A 27,484-nucleotide genomic window follows, 5' to 3' on the forward strand; every position below is an offset into this window, starting at 1 on the left:
CGGGGCCGGCGCGGGGCGGGGCCGGCGCGGGGCGGGGCCGGCGCGGGGCGGGGCCGGCGCGGGGCGGGGCCGGCGCGGGGCGGGGCCGGCGCGGGGCGGGGCCGGCGCGGGGCGGGGCCGGCGCGGGGCGGGGCCGGCGCGGGGCGGGGCCGGCGATGGCGGTCGAGCGGGGCCGTCGCTGAGCTGGTGAGCACGGACAGGTGCGGGGGCGGCTGACGGGGGTGGTCCTGCGGTGGGAGTCCCGCGGAACCCCGGTGGGTTCCGGTAGGGCCGAGGGCTAGCGGGCCGAGCGGTTTTCCGGGGCATTGCCTCCGTGGGCTGCGGCTGGCCCGGGGCCGCGCGGGCGGCGAGGCCGGAGCTCAGCCAGTAGAGGGCAGTCGGTTGGTGCGGTGGTCAGAGAATTTCCTGAGCTGCCTTTAATTAATTCAGGCGTTTTTTGAAACCTGTAGAGGGTTCTTTTCTGTCCAAATTCACCCTCTCTGATCGCCTGTGCTCAGATCGGGCTGTGTGTGGAGCAGGAGCTTTGTCTAACATGGAATGACGGACGGTGTTGTGTTTGTCACCCCACGCTGTTATTTTCAGGTTTGCTAATACCGTAGGGGAGCGTTTTGTAGCGGTTAGTGGGGCGTGAAGCGCTCTCCAGCTCCAGTTCCTAGCAAGCCAAACCGGCCCAGTCCAGTTTGGTCAGCAACATGCTCTGCAGCTTCGATGAAAGCTACAGCGATAGAGAAAGAGAAGATCACTGTGAAAATTGAGAGGCTCAGTGACCACGAGGGATACCTAAAGACACTCCAAGAGCACCGTCTGAGACTAACTGTGCAGACTCAAGTGAATACTATGTGTATAACCTTGAGCCAATTATGCGCGTTAAGCAGGAGTCATTCCCCTGTTCCCCATTCACATGCAGTGCTGCAATAAAGTATTGCTTGCTTCTTAATGCTACATTGGTGTTAAGAAGGAGTTTTAGTCCCGATTTTGGGTGACAACGACACAATGCCTACGTTGTTCTTTTCTGTAGTTAAAACTAGTTAGATTTTATCTCTTGCACCCTTCCAGAATGTCAGAGCTGGTCACCCTCTGCATTCTGAGGACAGCCTTGGGATCTGCTTTTTTGCCCTCATTCAATGTAATACACTTTAATTGGAATCTTGTGTATACTTGGACTGTTGTATTCTTAATTTGCATTAACAGGTGCATTAATTCCAGCTTAAACCTCCTGCAGCACTTGAAGCCTGGTGAAACAATCTGATGGCAGCTCAGATGACCAATGCTCATCGACGGTTCTTGCAGGTTCTGATGTCTAATGGGATAACAGAAAGATCAGAGGCCAGAAAATTACACCAGCACTGCTGTGAAACTGATAAAGGTGTGTCTGTCTTGGCGATGAAAGAACTGGGTTTTTTTCCTGGTGCAGTTTGCAAATAATTTGATTTCTGAAGGGCATATACTAGCTAAAAAAAGTTTTAAAACTCTAATGATATGAGTGTTCCCTCTCTTTCCTGAAAGATAATACAGCAATGAGTAAACTAACTTCTAATCAGGCCAGATTCATATATAGTACTTTTTATTTTATCAAGGTTGTTGTTTATAGGTTATACATATAAATGATTAAAAAAAAATTGACACTGGAAGTACTTCACTATAGTAATGCTTTTAAGTAAATGCACTTCAGTTATTTCTCCCAGGTGTTGTGGGAGAAGTGACTCTACAAAAATATTTCTGTGAGGATGAGATGAGGTTTCTTGGCAAATTGCTGTGCTTTCTTCCCACCTCACCTGCACTATATTGTCCATTCCAAGTCCTGGAAGCTGTGCTCCTACCAGGCTTAGGTATGTCCCTTGTCATGCCACCATGCTACTCACTCTGCAGGTACTCTTCTGGTTTTCCTTAGCTATAGATGTAAGGTCAGAGTCCCACAAAGCAATCTATTTGTATGTCTCTTGAGTCAGGAACTGTAATTTGACCTACTTTTTAGATGCTAAAATTGTGAAGTGCAACTTTTGGTGTTCTCTAACCCCTGTTCATTTTTTATGGAGAATTTTTATCCCTTTTTTCCCCACATAAGATCTACCCAAGCAGCCACTTAACATTAGAATGTAGCATTAAAGTGTTAATGCTGTTGTACAAAAGAGTATTGTTACCTTTCATCTTTTACCCTCTCTGGGATCTGTCACTAAAGCTCCCTGGCTGCTGTGTGCAGTGTTTCCTGCTGACCAGGGCCGAGCAGGTGGCAAAACTGTACTTCATTTTGTACTTAGTTTACTATCGTTTTTGTTGTTTGTTGACTTTGCTCACGGAAGGAATCCTGTATATCAGGAACTCCTGGGCAGGAGCGTCCTGCGAGTGCTGTTTGGCACTGGGCTGGATAGTGCAGTTTGGGAGCGGGACCTCGGCCCAATGCTCTTATGTGAGTGAGGAACTCCTGTGACTGAGAACAGGATTAATTTCATGATAACTGGTTGTATTTTTTTTTATCGAGACATTAATCATTTATCTAAAATTGTGAGTTGTTACTTTGCGGCAGCAGCTCTCCGGTCACAGAGAGCGACAGACAACTTTCCCAGAACAATGCCTGGGGAAGGCTGTGAGAAGATCAGAGAAAAGAGTGAGAAACAATTCTTATCTTCACTGGCTGCACCTGTTATTGTGAACATGTGGAATGTGTTATGGAGATTTGTTTAACGAAGGGTGGTTTCTTAATTAGCCAATGATGATGGTGTTTTAATTGGAGGACCAATTAGGTCTACCTGTAGAGAACTAGGGTATAAAATAAGCAATTGGTTTATTAAGAAAGAAATCATCAGCATTATGTAAATGTATGGAGTCTATGTAACTTATTACTTGGCCGGGGCCTACTGTAACATTACTTAGCTCTGGTTTTTAAACCATACCCTGATGAAGGCAAGCAGGGGTGTTGCCACTGACAAAGTCTTGTTTTGGATGAATATGAGGGTTGTGCTGGTGCTGTGCAGGCAAGAACCATTGTATACTCTTCCACAGAATGACTGCAAAGTCCATCCTAATTATGTCTATGATACAACTGCTGCTAGTATTTGGTTTGTAGAAAGTGACTCAAGATATTTCTTGTGTTTCTACAACACTAGAATTTACATTTTCTGATGTGTAACTTGAGCACTTATGTGCCATTAATTTGTGAAACAGAGCATACAGAAACAAGAAGTCCCTTGTGTATAAAGGAATTCAAGTCATTGTATTGTTCTATTGTGCATAACATTTTTTCCCCAGTCATATTATCTTTTCAATTCAGCTTAGTTCAGGTCACTGTAATTACTGGATTAGTGCTATGGGTTCCCTGCAACAAGGCAGACTGTCTGGACTCTGTCAACTGATTTTAAAGGAGCTGAGCATCTCTGAAGGGCACGAAACAGCAGCACAAGGAAATGATATCTCTGCTGAATTGAACAGTTTGAATTCATGTTTGAATTCTGCCTCAGTTTTAGCACTCTTACCTGGGAAAAATGTTTCACATAAAAAGATCGGCCTGATGTGTAGTTGTTTGACTTTTCTCTGTATGACTTTTCTCATTCATTTTCAGTTTACTATGCACATGATAAACTGGACGATTTCATCAGCATTATTAATAGCCACCTGCAGCCTTTGTTCATGCAGATCCGGAAAGGAATATCGGAAGACGATGGGAGAGCACATTATGCTGTAGTAGGTACCTGCTGTGTTTGCATGGGGCTGGCAGTGGCTGCAGGAGCTGCTGGGAGGATAAACTGCCGCAGCCTAGCTGTATGGGAATAGGACATGGCAGCAAGGATGACAGGAGTCTTGGTATTACTTAGTATAAACATTGCTTCAGTGCTGAAGTGAGATTTCCACAGGAGACTTTCTTTCCTGAGACAGATTTTTAAACTAGAAAACACAGAGAGCAGTCCAACATCAATTTTCTTTTTTTTCTTTTTCTCCCACTCAAAAATCAACCTGGCACAAAAGGATTGATGAGAAGTAGCCTAAAAGTTGTTTCCCCAGATGATCTGCAATGTGCATGTCAGAGAAGGTTATCTAGTAATTTCAGAGGACCATACAGAACGTATCCTAACATTAGCTGCTGCCTTTAACCTTTCCTTTTTCCAGTTAAGTTGAGCTACTCATTAATAGTAGTAGCATGTTCAATAAGAGTAGAAAACACGGGCAACTGGTTTTCAGCTTTCAGTGAAAAAAAGGTGACTGATAACATAGTTCCTGCTGCTGTCTAGCACCAGACCAGTCTAGCAACTGTGATGTGTCAGCTCTGCTGCTGCACTCTGTGTCAGTTCTGGGAGCTTGTGTTGTGGAATGGCTTTGCCTGGGCAGAGGAAGCTGTGGAGAATTTGTGGCTGGAAGATGAGGGGTTGTAAAGAAAGAACTTGAATACCATCAAATGCTCCTCAAAGAACTAACATTTATGGTAATTGTAAGATGATGTATTCTTAACCTCAGGGGTTTTTTGACAGTTTCTGGTATGAAACTACATTGGCACTTTGTCAGTTTATTTTTTTTGTAGGTGAATTTGGCGGAAACTGAAGTAACTAAAATGGCATCTGACTATACAGAAATTGAATTGGAATTGTTCAGAAAAACAGTAAGTATGTCAATTATCACTTAGTAAATCATATTATTTGTGAAGTTCTCATCTTAAAATGAATGAAAATGGAAATGGAGATGTGGTTGAAGAAGTAGTTGCCATTTTACCTAAGTTTATCTGAGATCAAATCGGTGGAGTGGGCAGGGATGAAGATATGTGCAAGTAATGATTTGTTGTTGTAAGTCAGTTATGGGTAAGGCAAAATCAGCACCAGGGAATGGCTCCCTGGGTTAGTGACAAGACATGCCTGCTTTTAGTTACACAGGCAACTTTCTTCAGGATTTTCAGTCATGACTGCTGAGTTTTTCACTGGCTTCAGTAGTTTAGTAATATAAAGTAGTTTTTAATGCCATAACATACAAAATGAATTTGCTTATTTGCATTTAAGCATTTGTCTATGGTTATTGAGGTTTTTCCTCAAAGATCTTTGACAAAGAGCAGATAAAAAGAAATGGATCTGTCACCACGGAGTGTGGCCAGGGGTCCCTGAATGCAGCTTCATTTAGGCAGCACATATACTTCTATTTGTGGAAACGTTTTCTTGGCAAAGATTAAAACTGCTAAGGGGACAATGATTGTTTCAGCTTTTGGCCTTTGTTTTACAATTCTGGTTCAAGCCATATACTGTAGTATTTCTCACATACATGGATGCAAAAAAATGCATATCAGCACATTACCTTAAGGTGTGTCTGCCTAACTGTTGTGTTTCTAATACTTGGTAATGTTTCTTCCTGTAGATGGACCTAATAATTTTATCAGAAAATGGCTTTGCCTCATCTACAGATATTTTAAATTTGGCTGACCAACTTAAGACAAAAAAAATGAAGAAAAAGGAAGCAGAACAAGTGCTGAAAGTTTTTGTGGAGGATAAGTGGCTCTCTGAGGTAACTGCATTCAGGTGTTCTTAGTTCAATGGGTCCAGCTACAATGTTCTTATGGATGCGTAGTTGAGACTGGAGCTCCTCTTGAATGAATGACGGCAAAAATGGTCTTATGGCACCCATGCTTATTGCTGCTCCAGTGATTTTTGCAGAAAAGGAAGTAGACTTAAATGGAAAAAGTCCTTGGGTAGGTCTGTACAGGACCATGTGGTTTCAGTTTCTTGTACTGGTGCCAGGTGGGTTTGTGTGTCCAGTCCTGCCCAGTGATGCATAGACGCAACAGCACAGCATCCTTCAACCTAGAACAAGAGCTGGGGAAAGCTCTTCAGAGTGATCAGTGCTGTTAGTTGCATTTAGAATTTCCTGAAAAGGAGTAAGGCCAGACATGTTGAAAACTCCTGTAGCAGAAATGCATGGGCCACTGTGGACATAGTTACATCTGTTTTATTCTATGAGGAAGCAGTGGAGATTAACTCACCATGTGGACCATGGTGGACTGACCATGTGGATACTGCAACTGCTTGCTAAGTGAGACCTTAATCCCTTTTCTGCTGGAGTCATTGCATCATAGATCCTCAACCTGCTGCCACACAGTTACTTACATGTTAAGTTGATTTGGCAGATGTTTCCAAAGATACATCAAGCAGGAAATGCCTAGATTTTGTTGAAAGCTGGAAGAATTTTCTCTAACATTCTTTTTGGGAGGATCCCAAAACAGCATACCTCTGTTAAGGAGTGCATGCTCACTCATCTATGCTTTCCAAGGACTAGATCTCTGTTAAAGGTGTGGGATTTTTATTCTGCTCCTCTAAACAAAGGAGTTCTGCTATTTCAAAAGTGGTTCTGGCATTGCATTGTACAGCATGTTGGTTTCATGATGGTAGAAAGAAGTGGCTTGTTAACAGATGGTTAGCAAAGTGAAAAAAGATAAAAGGAATGAAAAGAAATTCCTAATCTCAACACTTGTTTCCTTAGAAAAATGGAGAATATACTCTGCATACTCGTTGCATAATTGAGATGGAACAGTACATTCTCAGCAACTACCAGGATGTGGCAAGGAAATGTAACATCTGTCACAGCCTCGCCATCCAGGTAACATGTTTTATCACCTCAGCCAATGGACTTGCATGGTCATAGCTGAGGTTTGTGATGCTTCCCCTTGGGTATAATCTCGGTCTTTTAATCTGGTCATGGTGCTCATGCATTTTGTAAAAAATTTTTTTTTTCCATTTTAGGCATTTTATTCCTGTCTTTAGAAATATAATTGTCTTGGAGCAGTGTCTCCAAGTATAAAACTGGAAAAGTGCGCTCCCACAATGAGGAACATGGTTTTCCTGTCTAGCTTTCTAAACCAGCATGTTAGAGATGAGCTCCTGGTGCTGAAAGAGGTTTAGCAGTGAGGTGTTAGCAGTGTCCTCTTTGGGCCTTGCCAATAGATGTCATCATGTCACACATTCATTCTTGGTTCTGGGATTTTAATTCAGCAATTCTTTGTGTTTGGCCCTCAGAAGGAACACGTGTGCTATGTAGAGCATGCTAAAGCACTGTGTTTTGATAGCTGGGATGTTACCCATTCCATCTTGCTTAAGTAGTTACAGCCTGGATTCATATTCCAAAACTGCTACATTTTCTTGCTCTCTGAGCCTGCATCTTGTGATCTGCCCAACTAACATGCTTCCATGTTACTTTTTCCATCCCAATTAGTCTCCTTTATTGCACTGAAATTGTCATCTTTCAAGCTAAATTTTGTCCCTATAGGGAAAAAGTATTTCCTCTTTTACAGAAAAAGACCTCCTTTTACCAGTTACCAGCTTTGACTGTTGAGTGTGTCCACCACCCGTATTGTGGGAGCCATTCTTTGGAACAAAGCGTTGCATATCTGCTGCTCTTTGTAACAACTGTCTCTTAAATTGAAGGACAGTTTAGAATGATTTTATGAATCAACGCTCCTGATTTCAGAGCCAAGTATGTGAATCCTGTGGAATTGGAATGCACTTACGTTGTGTCAGAAAGTACTTCAGAGGCCAGGCTGAACCCCGCTGTCCCAAGTGTAATGAATTCTGGTCTTATGACACCCCAGGTACTAAGCAATGTATTTTTGAAAAGTTGAATGTAATAATACTAGGAAATGGGCTGTGATGTTCAGTGGCACTGCCTGTATTATTTGTAAGTGTGAATATCAGGTATTTCTGGCTTCAGTGGTACGTTTCAGACACTAAACCACACACAGGCAGCATTGAGCCCCCACAGTGCCCAAAGAGTGCCACAGGGGCATTAGCAGACCCTGTGCATATTTTTTTATATCTATCTTTAGGAGGTAGGGGGGAGTGGGGAAGGAATAGAGGCATACACAACCCATGACATTAAAACTTCTGGAAATACTGAGCTTCTGAGAATCTTTTTGGAATTACTCCATGTTTCCAGGGAAATTTGACATTGTGAACAGCAACAGAGGAATCACAAAGGTGATTTTACAATATTATCTTTTTTTTTGTTGTGAAGTCTATTAACCTTCCTTTAGTTTTCTTTACAGGTGTGAATCGGATGGGCTCCCAGACTTAGCACCGAGCTCCACTCTTGGCCCTAGATGATGCCAGTTAAACTTGATGTCAGTGACATCTGTTTGCCGCCAGTCTGGCAGAACAGCCAGACTGTATTGTATTCGTTAGTAACAGTGCTCAGTGTACTCGTTTTCTAAAGTTCTAAGAATCTTTAAATAAAAATATAATTGATGTTCCTGTTCACAGTAATGCTTGTACAGCTTTCTTGGAGGCTATTTTGTGTCTGTAATTCTCCATATTCTTAGGTTGCGACTCTCGGTGCATGTTTGGGGATGAAAGATGCAAATGTTTTAGTCAGCCCTGCAATCTGAATATGCAGCTGAACTCTTAAAAGAAGCCTTTCTCAGCAAGTGCTCCCTGTTTGTACAGGAACAGTACAAATTCAGTTGCACAACGGAAATGACACCTGCTGTAGCATGTCAAGCAGGTGAAAAATCAGTGCAGTGTGTGCAAGGCAGCTGGCTCAGTCTCTGACCTAGGGCTGGAGCTGGAGCACTTCTAGTTGGCACTGTGGTTGTGTTTGGTCCCTTCTTTAGATGCAGAAGAATTTGTCTTGATGTAAGGCCATGTAATGAGCAGCTGTGCTCTGTAAGGAGGTAAAATTGCCACAGAAGGATTGGGAAGCAGTATGACAGGACATGGGGCAATGTTAGCTTATGTCTGTAAACTCCTGAAAACATTACCATTCTGAGATTCTTTAGGTTTTTTGTCTTGGCACTTGTCTCCAGTTTTAAGTAAGGATGCTTTTTCCTTTAAGAGTGACTTGGAAAGGAGCCAAGGGCTGGCTATTGCCAGACAGATACCTGACTAAAATGGCAGCATTCTTGTCCCTGGTAGAGATGTGTGACACAGCAGAAGGGCTGTGGCAGCAGTTCATATGATGGTTAATCAAAGTATAATTAAACCTCAGGTTATCTAACTGCAATTAAACTATGGATTAACTTCAGTTATGTTCTAGGCTTTAACAGGATGTTGTGGTTTAGAATTAGTACTCCCCAAATTAGTGTTTCCACCAAAACGCTCCAAACCACAAGATGCTTGCTCATTCCCTCCTCCCACTACCTCTCCCCTCATGGAGAGGAGAATTGGGAGGTCCAAAAGATAATGATTTGCAATAAGAACAATTTACTGGAAACAGCAATGGAATAAGAAAATGAGCAGTAATAGCAACAATATCAATAACAGTGTACAAGAGAGACAAAAGATTCACACAAAAAGATTCACACAGATTCAATCACTGAAAGACCAAGGAGCCCCTTCCTGCCCCTGGCCTGCAGCAGTGGCAGGCTGAGGTGGTACAAAATAACCTCTGGGTCTGGGCCATGCCCCTGCTGGCTACTGCAAAAATGAACCCTATCCTGGCCAGAACCAGGCCATTGGTAACTTTTTCCATGCAAGTGACTACTACCTTGCTTGGTGTTAATTTTTTAATGGATTGAACCTTCAGGTAGCACCATCTCTCTAGCTAACTCCAGGGTTTAGTGTTCCTAAATCCAAGTAGAAGATAACCCTGACCTGGTTATTCAGACAGAGGCTCAGGCAGAGCCCTGGCAGTGCCTGTACAGAGGCTGTTTCTGATGGATGCATACACAGGACAATGACCTAACAATATGCTCTTTAGGAGTTATTAGAAACATCTACAAAAATGAAGTAACTACAGCATCATCTTTCCACTTACCCATTGTGACTACTTCTCCGTGCTTTAGCAAGAGTTTGTTGGTTTTTGGTTTTGCTCCATCTCTAACCTCTCCTGAGAGAGAGACGCTAATTGCCTGATTTTTAATTTAATTTCAGTGCTGCTGGCTACATGTCAGAACTATGACCACCAGAAACTAACAGAGAAGCTGAGTTCAAGTGATCGCACATAGTGCCAATATTTAACTGGAATAAACAGAATCTGTCCAGGCATCAGAATGCAGGACTGAAATGCAGCCTTTGTGAAATTTGGAAACTTGACCAAGTCTGGATCTTCCACATCAACCTATAAAAAACCAAACAATCATCAGAAGAATGTCTTTACTCAAATATGATTTGATAACATTACTGATACTAAAATTTCAAGCAACTATTTACCTGACTAGTGTTGTGAAGAATTTGGCTTTCATGGGGGTACAGGTTTTCTGAATCTTGTGGTGAATAGAGACGGATATACTTTCTTCCAAATACCTGTATGTAATAAAATAAATGTTTTCCATTGGTCATTAACTGGCACGTTACTGGAAGCTGTGGGCCATAGCAGGCAGTTAACAGTAAAATATACCTGATTACAAGGAATAGAATTATTGTTAGTAATAGACACTGCTATAATAAAAAGTTAAATCAGGCTATTGGAATTCAAGTACCTCTTCCCTTGGAGCAGATAAGAATTTGAAATACCATTGGGAAGGAAATGCATTAACCAGATTGCTTTCAATTCAAAGTTCAAGGAATCCAATTTATATATCATTATTTGGGCTCTACACAGCTAGAAGTAAGAACTGAGAGTAAGGAGGCTGAACCTTCATTGCAATTCACATCAATAGGCAGAGGTACTTGCACAGTGACTACTAACCTTCCATATACCCCTCAAACTCATTTCTGTCTCATCATTAAACCAGTTCTTTCATTGGAGTGCTAAAATGAGATGGGAATTTGTAAGGCAAGTGGCCTGGCTTCCCTGAATGCTACATGAAGTGCAACATTTTGGTGTCAAGATATGGCAGCATGAACACGTCAAAGCTGAGTCCTCCACTGATACCAGTGGAAGAGAAGGTTTAGGGTGAAGATTCATAGTGCTGGTGCCAGCATTCCAGACCACCGCAAGAGCTAGGCATGATCAGGTACTAGGTACTATTGTGAGTACTCTGACTAATCCCAGCAGCCTTGAGTGGCTACCCAACCATTCCTAACCAACCTGCTTTTCCTCTATCTTAACATTGTTCCCACATAATAGAACAGGATTTCCTGATACCTTACCAACACCAAAGCTGTCATACTGGCTATTTAGAGTTTGTTGCTTTCGAGGACATCACGTAAAGGTATTCTACAGACTGGACAAGTACCAAGTACTCCTGCCCTGTCCTCCTCTTCACTAGCACTGATTAAACTACTTGACCTATATAACTCTGGCTGTCCATGTGTTTTTAGGATGTATTCCATACCCCAAAGAGATCAAGGATATTAATTAGCTCGCTAAAGAACTAAGTATTACAGGGTATTTTTGGTGACATACGGAAGTGACAAAAATTATAGTTATTGCTCCAATAGCATATTCTCTGGATACTTGAAAGTTTTTTGGGACTGCCATCAGCTGTTAACACCTCCTTCTTTCACTTGCCTCACTGGATTAAGACCTTGTATATTATAAGATGGCAGGCACCAGTTAATGGGCAATAGCCTGCATCTCCAGAGACTGCTTTTCTCATTAATGGAAAAACTATGATCTCAGCACCAGCCAACAGCCAGGATAATTTTATTTTGTTACTAGTACTTGTGCCTTCCTGTACTCCACAGCCACAGTTTAAATGGCATCACAACACAGGGCAATTTTAATTGAAAGCTGCCAGATTATAAAGACTCTTTCACAGCACTGGCAGATAATCTCCTATTTTTTTCAGGCAGAAGAAAACAAGTTCTGAGGTTTGTAAGGGAAGTATCTTTTCCCAGTCCAACAGCTCCTATAAATTTTTCTTCCACCAAGAAAAATTCCCCTCAAGCTTTACATAGCATGAATATTACAGTACTTCACCTTCAGAATGCAGCTGTATGAGTGTGCTGAGCAGGTAGCATGTAAAAGAAATACAATCCATAAAAAGTTGCACAGCAGTTGTAAAAAACCATTCTAGGAAGGCCTGAATTAAGCCTCAGTTTCAAGTGAAAACATATGTTAGCAAGATGCATCTGGGACAGAGAAACTAAGGCTCAACCCATAAATAACCATCAGTGGAAAGTAATGTCACAATCCTGCTAGAAAAGTGTGAAAGTGTGTGTGGTATTTCCTGGGTCCCCAGGACAAAGGAGGAATTGAGAATCTGACTCCATGTTCTTAGAAGGCTAATTTATTATGTTACTCTATTATATTAAAGAATGCTATACTAAAGAATACTAAACTATATTAAAGAATAGAGAAAGGATACTTACAGAAGGCTCAATAAGGTACTAATTAAAAACTTGTGACCCTCGCCAGAGTCCTGACACAGCTGGACTGTGATTGGTCATTAAGTCAAAACAATTCACATGTTGGATAAACAATCTCCAAACCACATTCCAAAGCAGCAAAACACAGGAGAAGTGACTCAGATAATTATTGTTTTCATTTTTCTCTATGGCTTCTCAGTTTCCCAGGAGAAGAAATCCTGGCAAATGGATTTTTCAGAAAATACGATGGTGACAAGTGTAAGCCTGGATTTTTTTAAGTCTGATGGGACAGCAATCTCCTTCAGTAAACAAAACACCTCTCAGTGTTCAAAGATTCACAGTAGTCAGCTGCTTGGATCCAGAAGACATCCCTTTGACCTGTTCAGTGCTTACCACAAAAGGCCCCAATATTTTATCAGGTTATTCTGCACTAGAAGTCATCATCAAAAAGCCTACCAAGAGAAACTCAACAGAAATTATGTCAAAGTACAAGTTTTAATTCCTATCTCACTGCATGCATTAATATTTTACGGGGTAACCTGAAACAGACTAAAGTATGCATCTAAGTCCACCTCAAAACCTTGCTTTCCAGATGTGCTGCCTTTGGCTGGGGTAGAACTACTTTTCTTCCCAGTGGCTGGTATAGGACTATGTTTTGGATTTGTACTGAACACAGGGTTGGTAATATAGAAATGTTTTTGCTATTGCTGAGCAGGGTTTACACAGACCTGAAGCCTTTTCTGTCTATTATACTGCCATGTTGGCAAGGAAGTTGGAGGTTCCTGGGAGACTGGGAGGAGACACAACCAGGACAGGTGACCCAAACTGACTGACCAAAGGTATTCCAGACTATTTGACATCATGCTTAGTATATGGGAGAAGAAGAAGAAGAAAAAGAAAGGGGGGATGTTTGGAGTGACAGTGTTTGTAATTGTTAAGCGTGATGGGCTCTGCTCTCCTGGGAATGACTGAACACCTGCCTGCCTATGAGAAGCAGTCAAGTAATTCTTTGTTTTGCTTTGCCTACATGCACAGTTTTTGCTTATTAAACCTCAATCCACAAGTTTTCTAGCTTTTACTCTCCCCATTCTCTCCCTCATCCTGCTGGTTGGGGAATGAAAGAAAGCAGCTGCAAGAGGCTTGGGGATTGGCTGGGCTCGAACCACACCATCAGAAAAATAAACTCCTAAGTACAACATGACAGGATCCAGATTCTTCCCAACTCTGTTACAAAATCCATGTGACCTTGGAAAAGTTGCTTCTTGTGATTTCTATCTATCATCTGTAAAACAAGGGTAAATAATGGTCTCTCAATGAGCAACACTTGTAGTCTGTAAGATTACATTCAGTAGTAAATTGCAGTAGTGACAAATGCAATGAAGTAGCAAAATAATATCTGCATGTTCTCTAACCTTCCATTGTTCAAGTTGTCTGCTCCCCTTGTCTCTAACACATACCATAAACATTTTCTCTAAGTATTGCACTAATGGCATGTGCAGAATAACTAGAGTACATACCTGGGCTAAAAAATTTTGCTGGGGATCCTGATGAAGAGGTGAGACTGTGCCTCCTGGACCAAACCAGGCATTAATGGTGATGTCATCTTCTTCCCCTTCCCCCAGGCAGCAGTAGTCAGGGATACTGATATCTTCTTTCAGTTCTGGGATCTATTTCCACAAAGAAAGAAACATTAAAAAGGGTATGTGCTGACTTGCCAAAATACGTAATTCATCAAACAGATGAGCCAGGCTGGATGCAAAGAAAACAAATGACTGGCTGGTCCAGCAAGGGTAGGAGAAAAGTAGCTGACCTGCTAGGAATCTGCAGGAAATGTTCTCAAACTTTCTGTTCTAGTGAGCAGACTCTGTTGGAAGGAGAAGCAGGAGAAAGAAAGGGGTTTCCTCATTCTTCAAGAGACCCTTTGCTTTTGCAGAAATCAGAGACACCCACAAGAATAAGTACATTTGCTCCTCATGGAAAAGGAGCAGCTATCACTTCTATACTATGCTTGCTTCCATTTTTATGTCTCCCACCAACATAAGCTCTGGTAAACTGGAATGACATTTCAGATTATGGTAAACATATTAATGTTGAAAACTTTCCTGTCCAAATCTCTTCCCTGACTTATGAAAGGGGCTTTCCTGGTGATATCCCCCTAAGTATATGCTACATTGTACTGAAACAGCACTAGGATTGAATGTCTTCATCCCAAACAGCATTTGTTTCCTTATCTTGTAGCCAAATGGAACAAACTTCTCCCTCTGATCCTTCAAATCATAGAAACAGAAACTTAAAAATTACTGTGAATTCTCCATATGCCCTTCAATCTAGTACAGTCAACATCTTGAGATACAACTCGTGCTGCAACAAAAGGAAGACATGACTGCAGGAAGATAAAAACATTCACTCAGTTTTACCTGATCAAAAAGCTGGTGCTGGGCAAGGTATCCTACATTGTTCTGAAATAACAGCAGAGAAAGAAAAAACACAGTAACATACAGGTAAGACTGTGAGTTAATTTACTTACAGGTGAATAGAATTTACTTATAGTAAATTCCAGTGTCCTGTTCAGAGTACTATATATAACTATTTCAACAGTATAAGGTGTCTTCAGAAATAGCAACTTACAGCTCTATTGAAATAGTGAGAGTGTAGGTGTGTCTCCACAATGAATAAATTATCCAGCTTGAGTTACTGAAGGAAGCTGGGATTTCCTATGGAGTCTTGACAGCTGACAATGCACTGCATCTTTCTAGCCAGACCCTGCTGGCACACAGACCAGTTCTCCTTCACGGCCTGGAACTACTTCCAAACTCTATTCCAGGGTGCACCACAGACCAACTTGCTAAGGCACATAGTCCTTCCTGCCAGAGGGCCAGGAAACAGAAATGGGGGCTTGGGATCCTCATCTCTGAAAGCAAAAGGACATTCTAGATGCTAATCAACTTTGTATTTTTCTGCCCCATGGCTTGTAAATTTGGATCTGATCCTAAATCTCACTAAGGAGTTTAATGAGACAGAAGAACAACACTGCTGGCTGAGGATCCCTTATTCTTAGATTCCAGCAGTCAGGTTTTTGCTGCGTATGTATGTGTGTATCTATTAATCAAATTCCAGCTACTGTACATTTGATTATAGGTAAAAATCAAACCTATTGTTGCAATAATTATTCCTAGCTTCAGGTCTTAAAAATATGTCAAACCTTTTCATTCAGAGCTGTGCTTACAGCACACCCCCTCCCTTGATACCACCTCTGAGTAGGTTTGTTGTAAACAGAACTGTTGTCTGTACCAGTACCATGCTGCTGTGTTTGGAGATTAAACACACAAGTGTAACAGACCTCATCCATGATATACTGGCTGATGAAGTCACTGACAGTCATGAGCTGCTGAGACCATTCCTCGTCTGTATACCGAGCACCCAACTCCACAGGGACTGTGCGGCAGCCTGCGACTTGACAGAAGTAGTCCACGCTGAAATAAAGAAAGTTCCATTACCTTCTATTCTACTGCTCTTACTAATTTTGAATGTAAGGCAATCAATCCAAATCAATCTTGTTGGGTAATAAAATTCTACTACCCTGCTTTTCTCCTGTCTAAACCAAACCAACCAGAAGAAAAAGACAGAATAAAAGAATGCAAGCAACAAGGAAATCAGCAGGCAGGTTTATGTGTACATGACTCCACAACTGTCTGTTTTGTTTTGGTTTAAAAGCCTGTTTGCCTCAGTTGTTTCATTCCAAACTAAGAAGATTTAAGCTGTTACTGTCTCTTGGCAAGGGATGGCTTTCATGGATGGCCAATCTTTTTGCTGCCTGCTGCCACATTTGATAACATGTTGTATCTTTTACTCAGTAATATTAGATCAACTCTCTGTCAGTGTCTATACAGGTGCCAATAATACCCATTCCAATTGTAGCCAGAGGGATTAGTTTGATGGGTGAAATACATCTCTCCATGGACAACAGTACTAATTAAACTGAGAAGCTAATCTTGCGAGTGATTTTTTCCCTTTTCAGGGGAATCATGACCTTCACCTCACAAATACTTGATGGTCAGTATTGGAAATGTGGGCACCATTGCGTGCAGTAACCAGGCAGCACAATGCTGTTACTCAGTCCTGCACAGTGGTGTCTGAAACCCAACACTCAAACACAACACTGAACAAACATCAGTGCTTGGACTTAAGAATGAAAAAGTCAACCATGCTTACTCTTGGCTCTGAAATTCACTTTCCATTGCAGTAATTATCGGCAAACTCCAAGAGGTAAAAACCATTGATATGTGTGCTTGACACAGATCCACTGAGCTGTGAACAGCTCACTGGCACTTCGCAATGTGCACTTCTCATGAGTTCCCAGGTGTTGCCATTGGGCTCCTGGGACGGCTGAAGGCTGGGCAGAGGGTGGCCTCCACCCATGAAGAGTCAGAGGCTGGCCAAAGAGTCACCTTTGGCCCCGAAACAGCCCAGCATCTGCCTTGAATGCTATCAAGAGCTTCTCTCATCTATGAAGCAACTTCCACAGAGCAGTAGGACAGTGCTGCTAGCAAAATGCACTGCCCACGGTATCCATTGCCTGGGAAGGCCTGCGGCTCTATTGGGCATCAAGACATCCAACACAAGGAACGATCGTGCCTTCACTCGTACAGGGAAGGAACTTACTTCTCACCTCCACTTCTTCATACACGGCCAGTGATCCATGACGCCCTCCAGGACCACGGGCCGCTGGGGAACGAGGTAGTTGTCTCTGAAGTGCTCCAGCGAAGGACAGCGAAGGTGCGGAATCACGTCCTCCGGCTGCACGGCGGAGGGCGGCGGCGGCTCCGGCCGGACGCTCTGGAACGGACGCTCCCCGTCAGCAGCCGGCACAGGGAGGCCGGGCCGCGAGGGGGCGAGGGGGGCGCGGGCGCTACCTGGGCGCGGGCTCCGTCGCGCGGCGCCGCGCGGGGCAGGTGCGGCTGCAGCGCGCGCACCAGGCGCGCCAGGACGTTGTCCAGGACGGAGGCGCCCATGAGCAGCCCCAGGTCGCAGAGCCGCACGGCGCGCGCGAGCGGGCGGCCCGCGGCCACCTCGGCCAGCGCCCCGAAGAGGCAGCCGTAGGCGTAGACCTGGCGCCAGCCCTTGCCGACCTCCCTCCATGGCCCCGCGTTCAGCTTCTCCCAGGAGTAGTCGCGCAGGACGTCGCTGAGGCGCTCCAGCGCCGCTGCCGTTGCCGCCCCGGGCCGGCCCGCCGCGCCGTAGAGCAGCGCGCGGGCCCGCCGCAGCAGCGGCAGGACGCAGTCCTCCACCTCGCCGCTCAGCGCCAAGGTCAGCCCCTCCTCGGCGCGGGGCAGCAGCGCCCACACCTCGGGCCACAGCGCGGGGCTGTCGCTCGCGCCCTCCGCGCTGCCGGTCGCCGCCATGGCCGCGCCTGCGCCGACGTCCGCGAGGCGGCGCTGTCGGGCCGGGCCGGGCCGGGCCGGGGCGGGGCGGGGGCTGAGGCGGGGCCCGGGGCTGAGGCGGTGCCTGACGAGGCTGAGGCGGCACCCGGAGGCCAGTCGGGCTGACCGCGCCGGGATCGGAGCTTCTGTCGTACCGGCGAAGCTCGGTCTCGTCGTTCTTTACCTGTGCACTTGACCAGCGAGTCAGCTGGAATTGCGTGACTGTCATCGGCACTGCTTTCGCAGTAAAGGGGAGCCCATAGACGCGGCGAATGTCACGGTCTCTACTCCGGCCGTTCAACGAGGGCCGGCGTGAGGAGGGGCTGCCTGCGCTGTGGAAGCCTCTCAGTCCCGGTCGCGGGACAGCGGAGCGCAGGCGGTGAGTGCTGGGGGAAAGGGAGATGCGCTCTTCCCAGCTGACCTTTTGTGCTGCAAAGAAAAGTCTCTGCCCGGCCCCCTCGAGGAGCTCGAGCGGAGCCCAGCGCGGCTCTGAGCCCGTGTCCTCCCGCTGGCTCAGCTGCACATAGGACGTGCTTTCTGCATGGGATATGCACGAAAGTCTTCTTTCTAACGCGCTGGGCACGGCATCACTGAGCCCAAATTTGCTTTGATAATGTGCCCTCAACTTAATACTAAATATTAAGTTCTCAGGACTTAATACTTGACTGCAAAGGCAAAATAATATTTTACTTAAAATTCAGCAACTGAGGAATGTTTTAACAGGGTGAACCAAACTAAACCACCATAAGAAGAAATGAGGATTTTTTAGCTCCTAGTTAAGGTTGAAGTCTTCAGATTTGAGACAAATCCTAATTTACAGAAAAAGTTAAAATCATAATTTTCTGTACTCAGACACTCTTCTTTGTTCCATGCTCATTTACTAGTGCTTTCCAAAAAGGAAAAAAAAAATTGATGTGAATCCTTCTGTTGCTGCTGGTGGTGGCTCTCCCCTGCCCCCCAGCTGTCTCCTCGAAATGATCACTTCTGCATTCACACTTCTCACACTTCAAAGTTGTGCATTGCTTATCATGCTGGCCTGTCTATTGCCTGTCTTCTGACTGCCTTTCTCTTAGCACCTTAAATTCCTTCTGTGAAAGTGTGATTTTAGCACCTTCATTCACTATTTTCTCCTTAACTGCTAAATGTTAATATATGCTGCTCTAGAAGAAAGTATTTAAGTGTCAAGGAGGTTTTCTTGTTAGACCCTTTGTTCATTATTTGCAATTTAGGTTGATAGCAACTGTTGTTAGTCTTGTGTTCGTGGACTGTCCACTTTTTATAACTATTTACATTAACTTCTATTTGCATTTAGGTTGGTTAATACAATTCTCATTAAATAATAGTTTTTGTAGTTTAAATATGAGTAATATTTTCATGAGTTTCACTTTGAAGATTAGGATTTCCTTTCTGGAATTTCATACAACACCAAGGTCCGAACAAGCAATCTCCAGCAAAGCAGTACAGGGCCAGGATGAGCTTTGTCGGTTTCACTTCAGGTGATTTTAGTTTTTGAGTGTTCAAGGAGGCTCGGTGGTCCTCTGTGAGTACACACTGGAAGACAATTATTTCTAGTCCGTTTTGGTGCAATAGTTTGAATTCTGATACGGCATCAATAGTCTTGAATCACAGAATCAACTAGGTTGGAAAAGACATTTTGAGATCATCAAGTTGAAGCTAAGACCTAACACCGCCCTGTCACCCGGACCATGGCACTGAGTACCATTTCCAGACTTATCTTAAACACTTCCAGGGTTGGTCACCTCCGTGGGCAGTGCATTCCAATGCCCAGTCACTCCTTCTGCGAGGAACTTCTTCCTAATATCCAGCCTAAAACTTGCCTAGTGCATCTTAAGACTGTGTCCTCTTGTCCTGTCAGTGGTTGCCTGGAGGAAGAGACCGACCCCACCTGGCTACAAACTCCTTTCAGGAAGTTGTTGTTGCAGTTAAAGGGGCTGTATATCTGCTGAGCTAATAAAGCTCAGGTTTTAGGGTGTGTACTGAGTCTTGTGTGTTTGGCCTCTAACCTTGGAGGAAAATCCACTTAAAGCTCATAATATCATGCTGCATCTTAACAACTTGGTTGAAATTATCTTCACTGGGGGAAAAAACCTAACAGATTTGCAAATGCTGAATTGGGAAGTTTAGCTCTCAGAGCAGTTAACCTTGCAATAATGCATGCTAGCTTTGAAATGCCTGTGAGCTACTGCAGATGTTTTGTATGAGCTGACTGACCAAGGAAGTGGACCACTTCAGTGCTAGACATTTCCATTTTAGTCAAGAAGAGAGAATTTAATTCCTGCTGCCAAAGAACAAAGATTACTGTCATGTGTCTAACCTGCAGAAACTGATGGGAAAAAGAGTTCCACGGATTATGCCACCATCACTGAAACTTGATTTTGTTAGAAGTATTTTTTTTAAAGATTGTGGAAAGCAGACTGCCTAACCTTGTAGAAAGATGTCCCTTAAAGCATAGAAGAAAACTTGGTACCAAGACTTCCCCTGCTGCTTCCTGGGTTATAGTCTGTGCTTTTCATTCTCTTTATATTCTGCATATTTTTAAATATGCTCCAGCCACCTCTTTTTCCCCTAGCATGGACTTTCAGAAAGAAATTATCTATTTAAAAAAACCCAAACGAACAGGCACACAATTAAAGGAGATAATGCCATCTGTATACAGATAAAGCCATCTGTATTTTGCGCTTCTGTTTACAGTCATATATTCCACGACCCGCAATTGATGTTACCTTGTCTGCCACTGGTGAAAAAGTAATTAGTTACACCAAGTATAAAAAAAAATACACTCTGTATCTTACCTTGCCTTTGTCTTTATTGAAAAGAGCATTGGCCAAAGAGTATTTGGCCTGGTCCAGAATTTAATTTTTTCAAAAAAATTATTTATAGGAATATCCTCCTTTATAGCACTCTTTCCTCATTTGCTAATTTGAGTTAATGAACAAAGTCCTGTGATTGTTTTTGGATTTTATTAAAGTTACATCAAGACACATGCTCAGTGGTTCACCACTTAAGTCCAAAATAGGACATTTGTATTAAGTGGATCAATTTTTAAAATGACAGCATCTGCTTGCCTGTACATATTTATTTATGATTCTTCCCTAGGTGAATGTAGCAGAAGTCTGGTGAGGAATAGCCAGCTGTTAGAATTAGCAGATAGAGAAAGCAGTTATTTGTTCTGTGAAGGAGTGTGAAAGCTGAGGCCAGGAGTAATAAAAACTAAATAGATGCCCCAAATATCTAACACAAGTCAAGACGTGTAAATTGCTTGCAGTGCTGAATGGTGAAGTCATCTCAGATAAGTTACCCCGTTGAGAGTTTTTGTTAAAGATGAAACCTTCTTCAGTGCTACATCATGTCTAGCAATCCAGAGCACAACAAATAACACTGAAGATTTTCTTTTTTAGGACTCGGGGCTGCTGCTCAGCTCCTCAGGAATGCCATGTCCCTTTTGGCAGCCTGGTACTTTGGAATTTATACTCTCCTGAAAGGGAGGATGGCAAGAGAATGGAGCCAGGCTCTTCTCAGTGATGCCCAGCAATAGGAAAAGAGGCAAGGCACTGGTGCATAGGAAGTTTCACCTGACCCTGAGGAAGAACTTCACTGTGTGGGTGAGATGCACTGAACAGATTGCCTGGAGAGGGTGTGGCAAGTCGCTCACGGGAGATATTCCAGAATGTACTGGACATGATCCTGTGTCAAGTGCTCTGGGATGACCCTGCTTGAGCAGGGAGGTTGGGCCAGATGACCTACCTGTGGTCCCTTCCAACCTGAACCATTCTGTAATTCTGTACCAGGGAAGGAAGGTGATCTGTTCCCTCGTTGCCAGGGCTTTTGGAACGCCTGGGCATGTGCCTTCACCGGCCATCACCGCAGGTAAGTGCCTGCCAGTCTCGGCAGCGTCCAGGAGCAGGGATGAAGTGGGGACAGGCTGATGCTGCTGCTGCCCTGCCACCAGTGCTTAGGCTGTTTTTGCTTCCAGGAGTGCTTGACTGGTACCTTCCATGAGCAGTATACACAATATACTCACTTAACATTGCCCCTGTGCCTCCCCACCCATGCAAAAAAAAAGGTAAAAATACGTGAAAATGGAACCTAAGATGCCCTCTGGCACTTAAATGGGAATATAAATTGATAACTGCCATGAAAGCCATAATTGGCTCTTATTTTCCTTTACAGGAAATGATTGTCTCCTCTTCTGCAAGAACAACAGTGTGAACACATAAGACTTAAAAGATTTTGGGTGTCTTTCCAGATTGCTTTTTTTGTTCCTCTGAACAGGAGATGAATGATTCTGATTAAAATATGTACAGAATTAATTACTAAACATAATTTTTCTCAGATGAGCAAGGTCTTCCTGATTGAGAGTAACACAGCCATGTATTTTCATGGTATCTTGGAGCTGAGTGTAGTTGTGCAGTGACAGTGTAATGACGGATATATCTTTATCAACCTGTTCCCTGAACTGTTTTTATCACTGCCATCTGCTTGGCTGAGAGTGGCAGCTGCCAGGTCTCACAAATAGTGCGGTCATGTACTTTCATGTAGAACAACATATTGTTGTAATTTCCCTGATATTACTACATGAAATAACTTTAAGTGAGATAAGGTGACATTTTGCATGGCACTTTGAAATGCGTCTCATTGCTTTGGGTATAGGACACACAGTGTTCTTTCTGGAGCAAGCTATATCAGCACACCCAGTTCTACTTTCAGAAATCACTGGGAAGTACTTATTTTACAAAAACATTATGTAACATCCATCTGGGACATGTGTCAGTGCTGAGATGCATCTGAGACAGTATTGCTTACACATGTTGCCTTAGTTACCTTTGCTGGATGGAAATTATGTAAGTTAGACTATTTTAAAGTTCTTTTTCCTTATATCAACTTGAATCCCCTTCATATATGCTAATATGTTCAGACAGCTCCTTTAACATTAAAGAAAACATAAAATCTTTACAACTGTCATGAATGAGTGTTTTAAGGTTGCTTAAAGAATCACCAGTGAAGGTATCAGCAAAAGTATGGTTGATATAAAAGTGGAAGCATAAAAAAGTTTGTTTGCAAGGTTAACTCTGCTACTTGGTTTAAGTACTAAAAAAAGCAAACTAAAGTCTAAAATCAGTCTAAACCCAGAATCAACTCCAATATTATCTGTGTGAAGGCTGGGAGATGGAGGGGAAAAAAAGAGTATGGGTAGAAAATGATAAGGATACAATGGGATAAGGAAGACCCTCCTGCTGAGTCCCAAGGTTCAGAATGGACCTCTCTGCTGAACTGAGCTGGGGTGTGACCAACAGTTTAGGCCCAAGGGTTTAACAAATCTTAAATTTAACAACACTTAATTGACAGCTCAAGTTGAACAATTTAACAAATGATTAATTTAGCATTTACTATAGGGCAACAGTAACTACCAGGCCTAATTTACTTAAAAATCTAAACTTAAGAATTTAAGACAGCAGCATTTATAGTACATTTCATATAGTGTATTCACATTTGCACACACAGAGACCTAAACACTATTTACAAGGTGTATACCTGTGAAAAATTCCCCTCAAGTTCAGTGCAGGATTCACAGTGGATGCCTTTGCATCTTCTCAACAGTTAAAGGGTTGAGCCTCGAGGAGTGGAGGCATCAACCCAGGATCTATCTTGTCATTCAGCAGTGGTTGTCTGAGTATAGCAAACGAGAATTCACTGGCTCTGAGGGGCCCCAGTCAAAAGGAGGTCACTGGTCACAGCCTTCTGCAGTCCAGGAGAGTTCAAAGGGTCTCATTCAGGACCATTGTTTATAGGGTGTCAAGAGAGTGGCCTTCAGTCACAGTAATTTTTCATCCTGGCTGCAATTTGCTTTGGTAACTTCCTTTGAAATTTCGATAACAAAAGTGTTGTTCCACTCAGGTTGTTATTCAGGCAAGAAAAATAAGTTTCCAAGGCTTTTTGTTACAAACAGGAGCTCATTAGACAGCACCACTTCCTGGGAACAGACACTGTTTCTGAGAAGCTCAAGAGGAGCTTGGCGCAGGTGCTGTTTGTCAAGGCCGAAGCCTAGCCAGCATTTCTTGGGTCATACTGCGGCCCAAGAAGGAATGGAGCAGATGCACTACCACAAGAACAAACCTTTAAAACAGTCTTTATAGCTGCAGGTGCAAAGAAAACTGAATTGGGATATTTCTTATTGCTAATAAGCATTAATGAGAGACAGCGTTTCTCATGAGGCAGAAAACCCTGTTGTGATGAAGAAGGTAGAATATGTATTCCTGATTCTTCTATCATTTTCTTGTTCAAGTGCCATAGGGTGTCAGCTGCTGAACAGCTGATTGGCAGCCTGAAGGTCTGAGGCACAGAGACAACTGGCTTGTAGTCAGCCTGTTTGGAACACTGCTGCAGGTACTAGACTTCCTGATAGGAGTGTGGAAGGAAGTGAGGCCATGGGTCCTTTGTGTTTTTCTGTTTTATCCGAATGGATGTGTAGCTTTGGTACTTCATTGGTAGCGAGGCAGAGGCCATTGGAATTGCGAACAATGTTCTCCCAATGGCAAACAGAGAGCCAGGCCAGAGGAAAGTCTCTTGGCATTTAGGTGGTGATGTACACTCTGGAAATGTAAGGCTTACCTGTCATTCCAACAGTGCCTTTCAAGAGCTGATGCAGGCTCCTGCCATTGTACTGATCTTGCACTCACACAAGATTCCCTTTTTCTGCTAAGGGCTGGGACATGTAATTTTCATCAGCCACACTTTATATACATTTATGTACATTAGGAGGAAGAATATTTATACATATATATAAACATTTTTGCCTTCCTCCCAGGATTTAAAAATCTCATTTGAAACTGTTTGATTCATCCCCTGAACTAGAGCTATAAATGCTGCATGAATTTGTTTTGTGCTCTAAGTATACACATTTATCTGTGTTCCTAAATCACATTCTTATTAATGAGCACAGTGGTTGCACACCACAATTGTTGGTTGTATTTTGTTTCTGTGGATGCTTTTGAAAGATATTTTAAAGTCTTTGTTGCAGTTTGCATGTGCTTCAAAAATTAAATTTAGTCTGTGATTTTATTACACTTTTAATTTAATTTATCTTAACTGGTGCTTTCAAGCTGTGAACCAGCTGTTGACTTTGAAAAAAACATTGTTCAATTTGAAAGGAGCATTTTAAAGCTTAATGTAATGGCTGTAAGTAATCACTACAGCAATTATATTCTCTGGTGTTGTGCATCACTATAGCAATATTGGAGGCTGTAAGAAAATGCAGGAAAGAAACCCATCAGGTTCATATGTCTCAGTTTTGTCTGCAATGTCCAGCATCTGTCTGTTCTATGTAGTTTGGTGTCCCTGCTTGAATTGTGTAAGAAAATACGAAGCTTCACTCTATTGTGGCTCCATGTTTGCCCAGCAGCAATCAGGGGCTCTTGGCTGTGCTGTCCTTGGACTGGAGACAGGTTTTGATTTTCCCATGTGGGCAGATGGTAGATATGCTGCTCTGCTGCCTCCTCCTGACTCATTCCAAGATATTGTGTAGAATTTTGGGGTTGATTTTTCTTGAGCAGCTGTGTACCCACCTTGCCTGATACTTGTGATAGCAAAGCTTTTCACAAAGCATACAGAGAGTGTGGCCAGAATGGGAGGTCTTGGTGTCCTGTAAGGTCAGGCCATGCTCCCAGTGTGCTCTGGAAAGCACGGTAAAGAGAATTGAAAGAAATGGGTGTATTTTCATGCACATTCTGAGAAGGAACAGCCTCCATTTATTTGTGAGTAACTCTCCAGTTCAGACAGGCTAGAGTTTTTGGGGAAGAGAATTTTCTGGATCACTGCAGTGAGGATAAGGGAAGAAGCATTCCTTCATGTTGTAATAGTCTATGAAAATGCTGTGCAGCTTCCTCTGCCCTGGAGACTCTCTCCATCATGATTTTTAAAGGAATGTAATACACATCACTGTGGAAATAGACTTATATTTTCCAACGAGTCACCCAGCCATGCTTTGCACACAGCTTGCGTTTGAGAACCATGGACAACACTATTGCTCCAAAAAGGCAGTGTAGGACTTACGCTGTCTCTGCTTTTCACAGAATCCCAGAATGGCTGGGCTTGGAAGGGGCCTCTGCAGATCATCTAGTCCAACCCACCTAAAGCAGGCCCACCTAGAGCAGGTATTTTTGCCGGTGTGTGTTGTGGAGCAGGCTCAAGTCACCTGCCTAGCTACCATCACTTCCCGTTAACAGCTCCGTGAAGTAACAGTGCAGGTGGGAAAAACCCCATAGGAAGCTTAGATTCAGCAGTATACTAAATCTTCCCTAAATTTAATTTGTAGCAAGATCCTTCAGAATACATATCTAATGACAGCAACATCTGAGCTGATGCAGTATTGTGAGAATAGAAGGAAGGACAAGTGTGCAGGGAGAAAGGGGCATTGTGAACTTTGGATGAACTGGAGACTGGACTTGCTACTGAGGCATAATTACAGATGTTTGGTTGCCATGGCTTTTAAGAAAGACTAGAATATGCATCTGGAAGTGGTTTTTGTGCTGGCACTTGTAGTAGATGGTATTAGTGATACGACTGGGGTGATCCTCTGCTAGAAGGTAGCTGTGCCTTCGCATGGGAACACCCTGCTGGAACGTATGTTGCTGTAAAATGAAAAAATGAGATTTTCACAAGAATGAAGGCACAGCTGTCTGTGTTTGCAGTGTGCATTTGTGGGACATCCTCAGCAAAAGGAGTTTCAGTGTAATTTCCCATTTATCCACCTGTGTGTCGTGCAGAGCAAAACAAAAGCTACAGATCCAAGCGTGTTTCAGAGATCAGGCATGTCCCTTCTGGACACATGTGGCAGAAGCTGGGATGGTGATCACAGAGGTCACAAAGGGACAGGGACAGAATCCTCATCGTGACAAAGCTAATATGACATGTGAATTACATTATATCTTGTACATGTATGTGTGTGTATAAATAAGACACTTAAAGGAAGTAACTGCTAGGATGGAGACAGACATGAAACAGTGTGTTCTGGAAAGTTAAAAGCTTAGCCATCGTACCAAGGTATTTCTTAATGTAGCAGAATGAAATTCCTTTGGGGGCAGCAAATGAGACACATAAAGTGTAATGCCCTGTGAAATCACAAAGAGCCACTTTCAACAGATGGAAAAAGCAACTTTAATACAAAACGAAAAGTTGATAGACTCTGCCTTTGATAATCCAAGTACCAGCTTACACTTTACAGTATCCATTACTGGCTGCAAAATGTATTTTGGTAGTTAAATGCACTTGCTAGTTTGTCACTATAGAGAATTTAAAAATTTGAATTCTATGTTCTGCTGTTTTCTTCACTATGAGAAACTAAAAAACTCTGTGACAAATGGCTTCCAAGTCACACATGCTGTTTCACTCTCCTGTCTGCTGTACTAGTGTGGCTGTCCTTAGTGTGGAACTGAACCCCTGGGCCTGAAGCTGGTTTTAGGAGTCCCTGTGGTAGGGATGTAAGGAGGCATAAGGGGACATGTATGAGGAGCCCATGGCCAATGGCAGAGCTTTAGGTTGGCACCCTGGAACCAGGGAGCTTTTCTGCACCCTCAGAGGAGCAACATCATAATGGAAGTGGGATGTGAGTGCTCACCTTGCCTCACCACCTCTGACTGTCTTGCTATGTCCACAGAGGAGTGGGACACCTCTCCCAGCTGTCCTGTGCTATGAGTGACTGACCTGATGTAATCCAGTGTAGAGAACTAGGAAGTGATGAGCAGGAGGAAGAATAATCCTGATTTTGTGTAGACAGTCAAAAGTACAAAGGTGATTGTTAACTGATGAATGAGACCTGGGATAGTAATAAATACTTATATGGAAAAGCTGGCATAGCAGTAGGTCATAAGAGTAAATAACATGTTAGGAATTCTTAGA

General features: G+C 43.2%; 2 protein-coding genes and 1 long non-coding RNA gene across 10 annotated transcripts in view; 2 read left to right on the forward strand and 1 right to left on the reverse strand.

Annotated features, from left to right (window-relative positions):
- The first annotated feature begins 121 nt into the window (after positions 1-121).
- NSMCE1 (NSE1 homolog, SMC5-SMC6 complex component) lies at positions 122-10,239 on the forward strand. 4 transcript variants are annotated; one of them, XM_036392396.1, is made up of 8 exons: positions 122-186; positions 1,192-1,366; positions 3,557-3,678; positions 4,511-4,588; positions 5,329-5,475; positions 6,448-6,564; positions 7,432-7,552; positions 7,994-8,222. In XM_036392396.1, the coding sequence occupies exons 2-8, from the start codon at positions 1,249-1,251 to the stop codon at positions 8,032-8,034; spliced, it is 744 nt and encodes a 247-aa protein (XP_036248289.1). In that variant the 5' UTR covers positions 122-186; positions 1,192-1,248; the 3' UTR covers positions 8,035-8,222. The 4 variants fall into 4 exon arrangements, with proteins under 4 accessions (XP_036248289.1, XP_036248291.1, XP_036248293.1 ...); XM_036392398.1 differs by having other exon boundaries at positions 8,006-8,222; XM_036392397.2 differs by having other exon boundaries at positions 178-200.
- Positions 8,994-17,553, reverse strand: KDM8 (lysine demethylase 8). The gene is made up of 7 exons (XM_036392395.2): positions 17,063-17,553; positions 16,819-16,985; positions 15,490-15,622; positions 14,567-14,608; positions 13,667-13,816; positions 10,107-10,199; positions 8,994-10,014 (listed from the first exon to the last, which is right to left on the reverse strand). Exons 1-7 carry the CDS (start codon positions 17,549-17,551, stop codon positions 9,850-9,852), a joined length of 1,239 nt encoding a protein of 412 aa, XP_036248288.1. The 5' UTR covers positions 17,552-17,553; the 3' UTR covers positions 8,994-9,849.
- A 142-nt stretch (positions 17,554-17,695) lies between these two features.
- LOC118692518 (uncharacterized) overlaps positions 17,696-27,484 on the forward strand; it is a 134,104-nt gene continuing 124,315 nt past the window's right edge. For all 5 annotated transcript variants that reach the window (XR_008508653.1, XR_004981163.1, XR_004981165.1 and 2 more), the window contains exon 1: positions 17,696-17,948. This is a non-coding gene — a long non-coding RNA (uncharacterized LOC118692518). The remainder of the gene's footprint in view (positions 17,949-27,484) is intronic.

This window comes from Molothrus ater, chromosome 16 (genome assembly GCF_012460135.2).
Source record: "Molothrus ater isolate BHLD 08-10-18 breed brown headed cowbird chromosome 16, BPBGC_Mater_1.1, whole genome shotgun sequence".
Classification (NCBI taxonomy): domain Eukaryota; kingdom Metazoa; phylum Chordata; class Aves; order Passeriformes; family Icteridae; genus Molothrus; species Molothrus ater.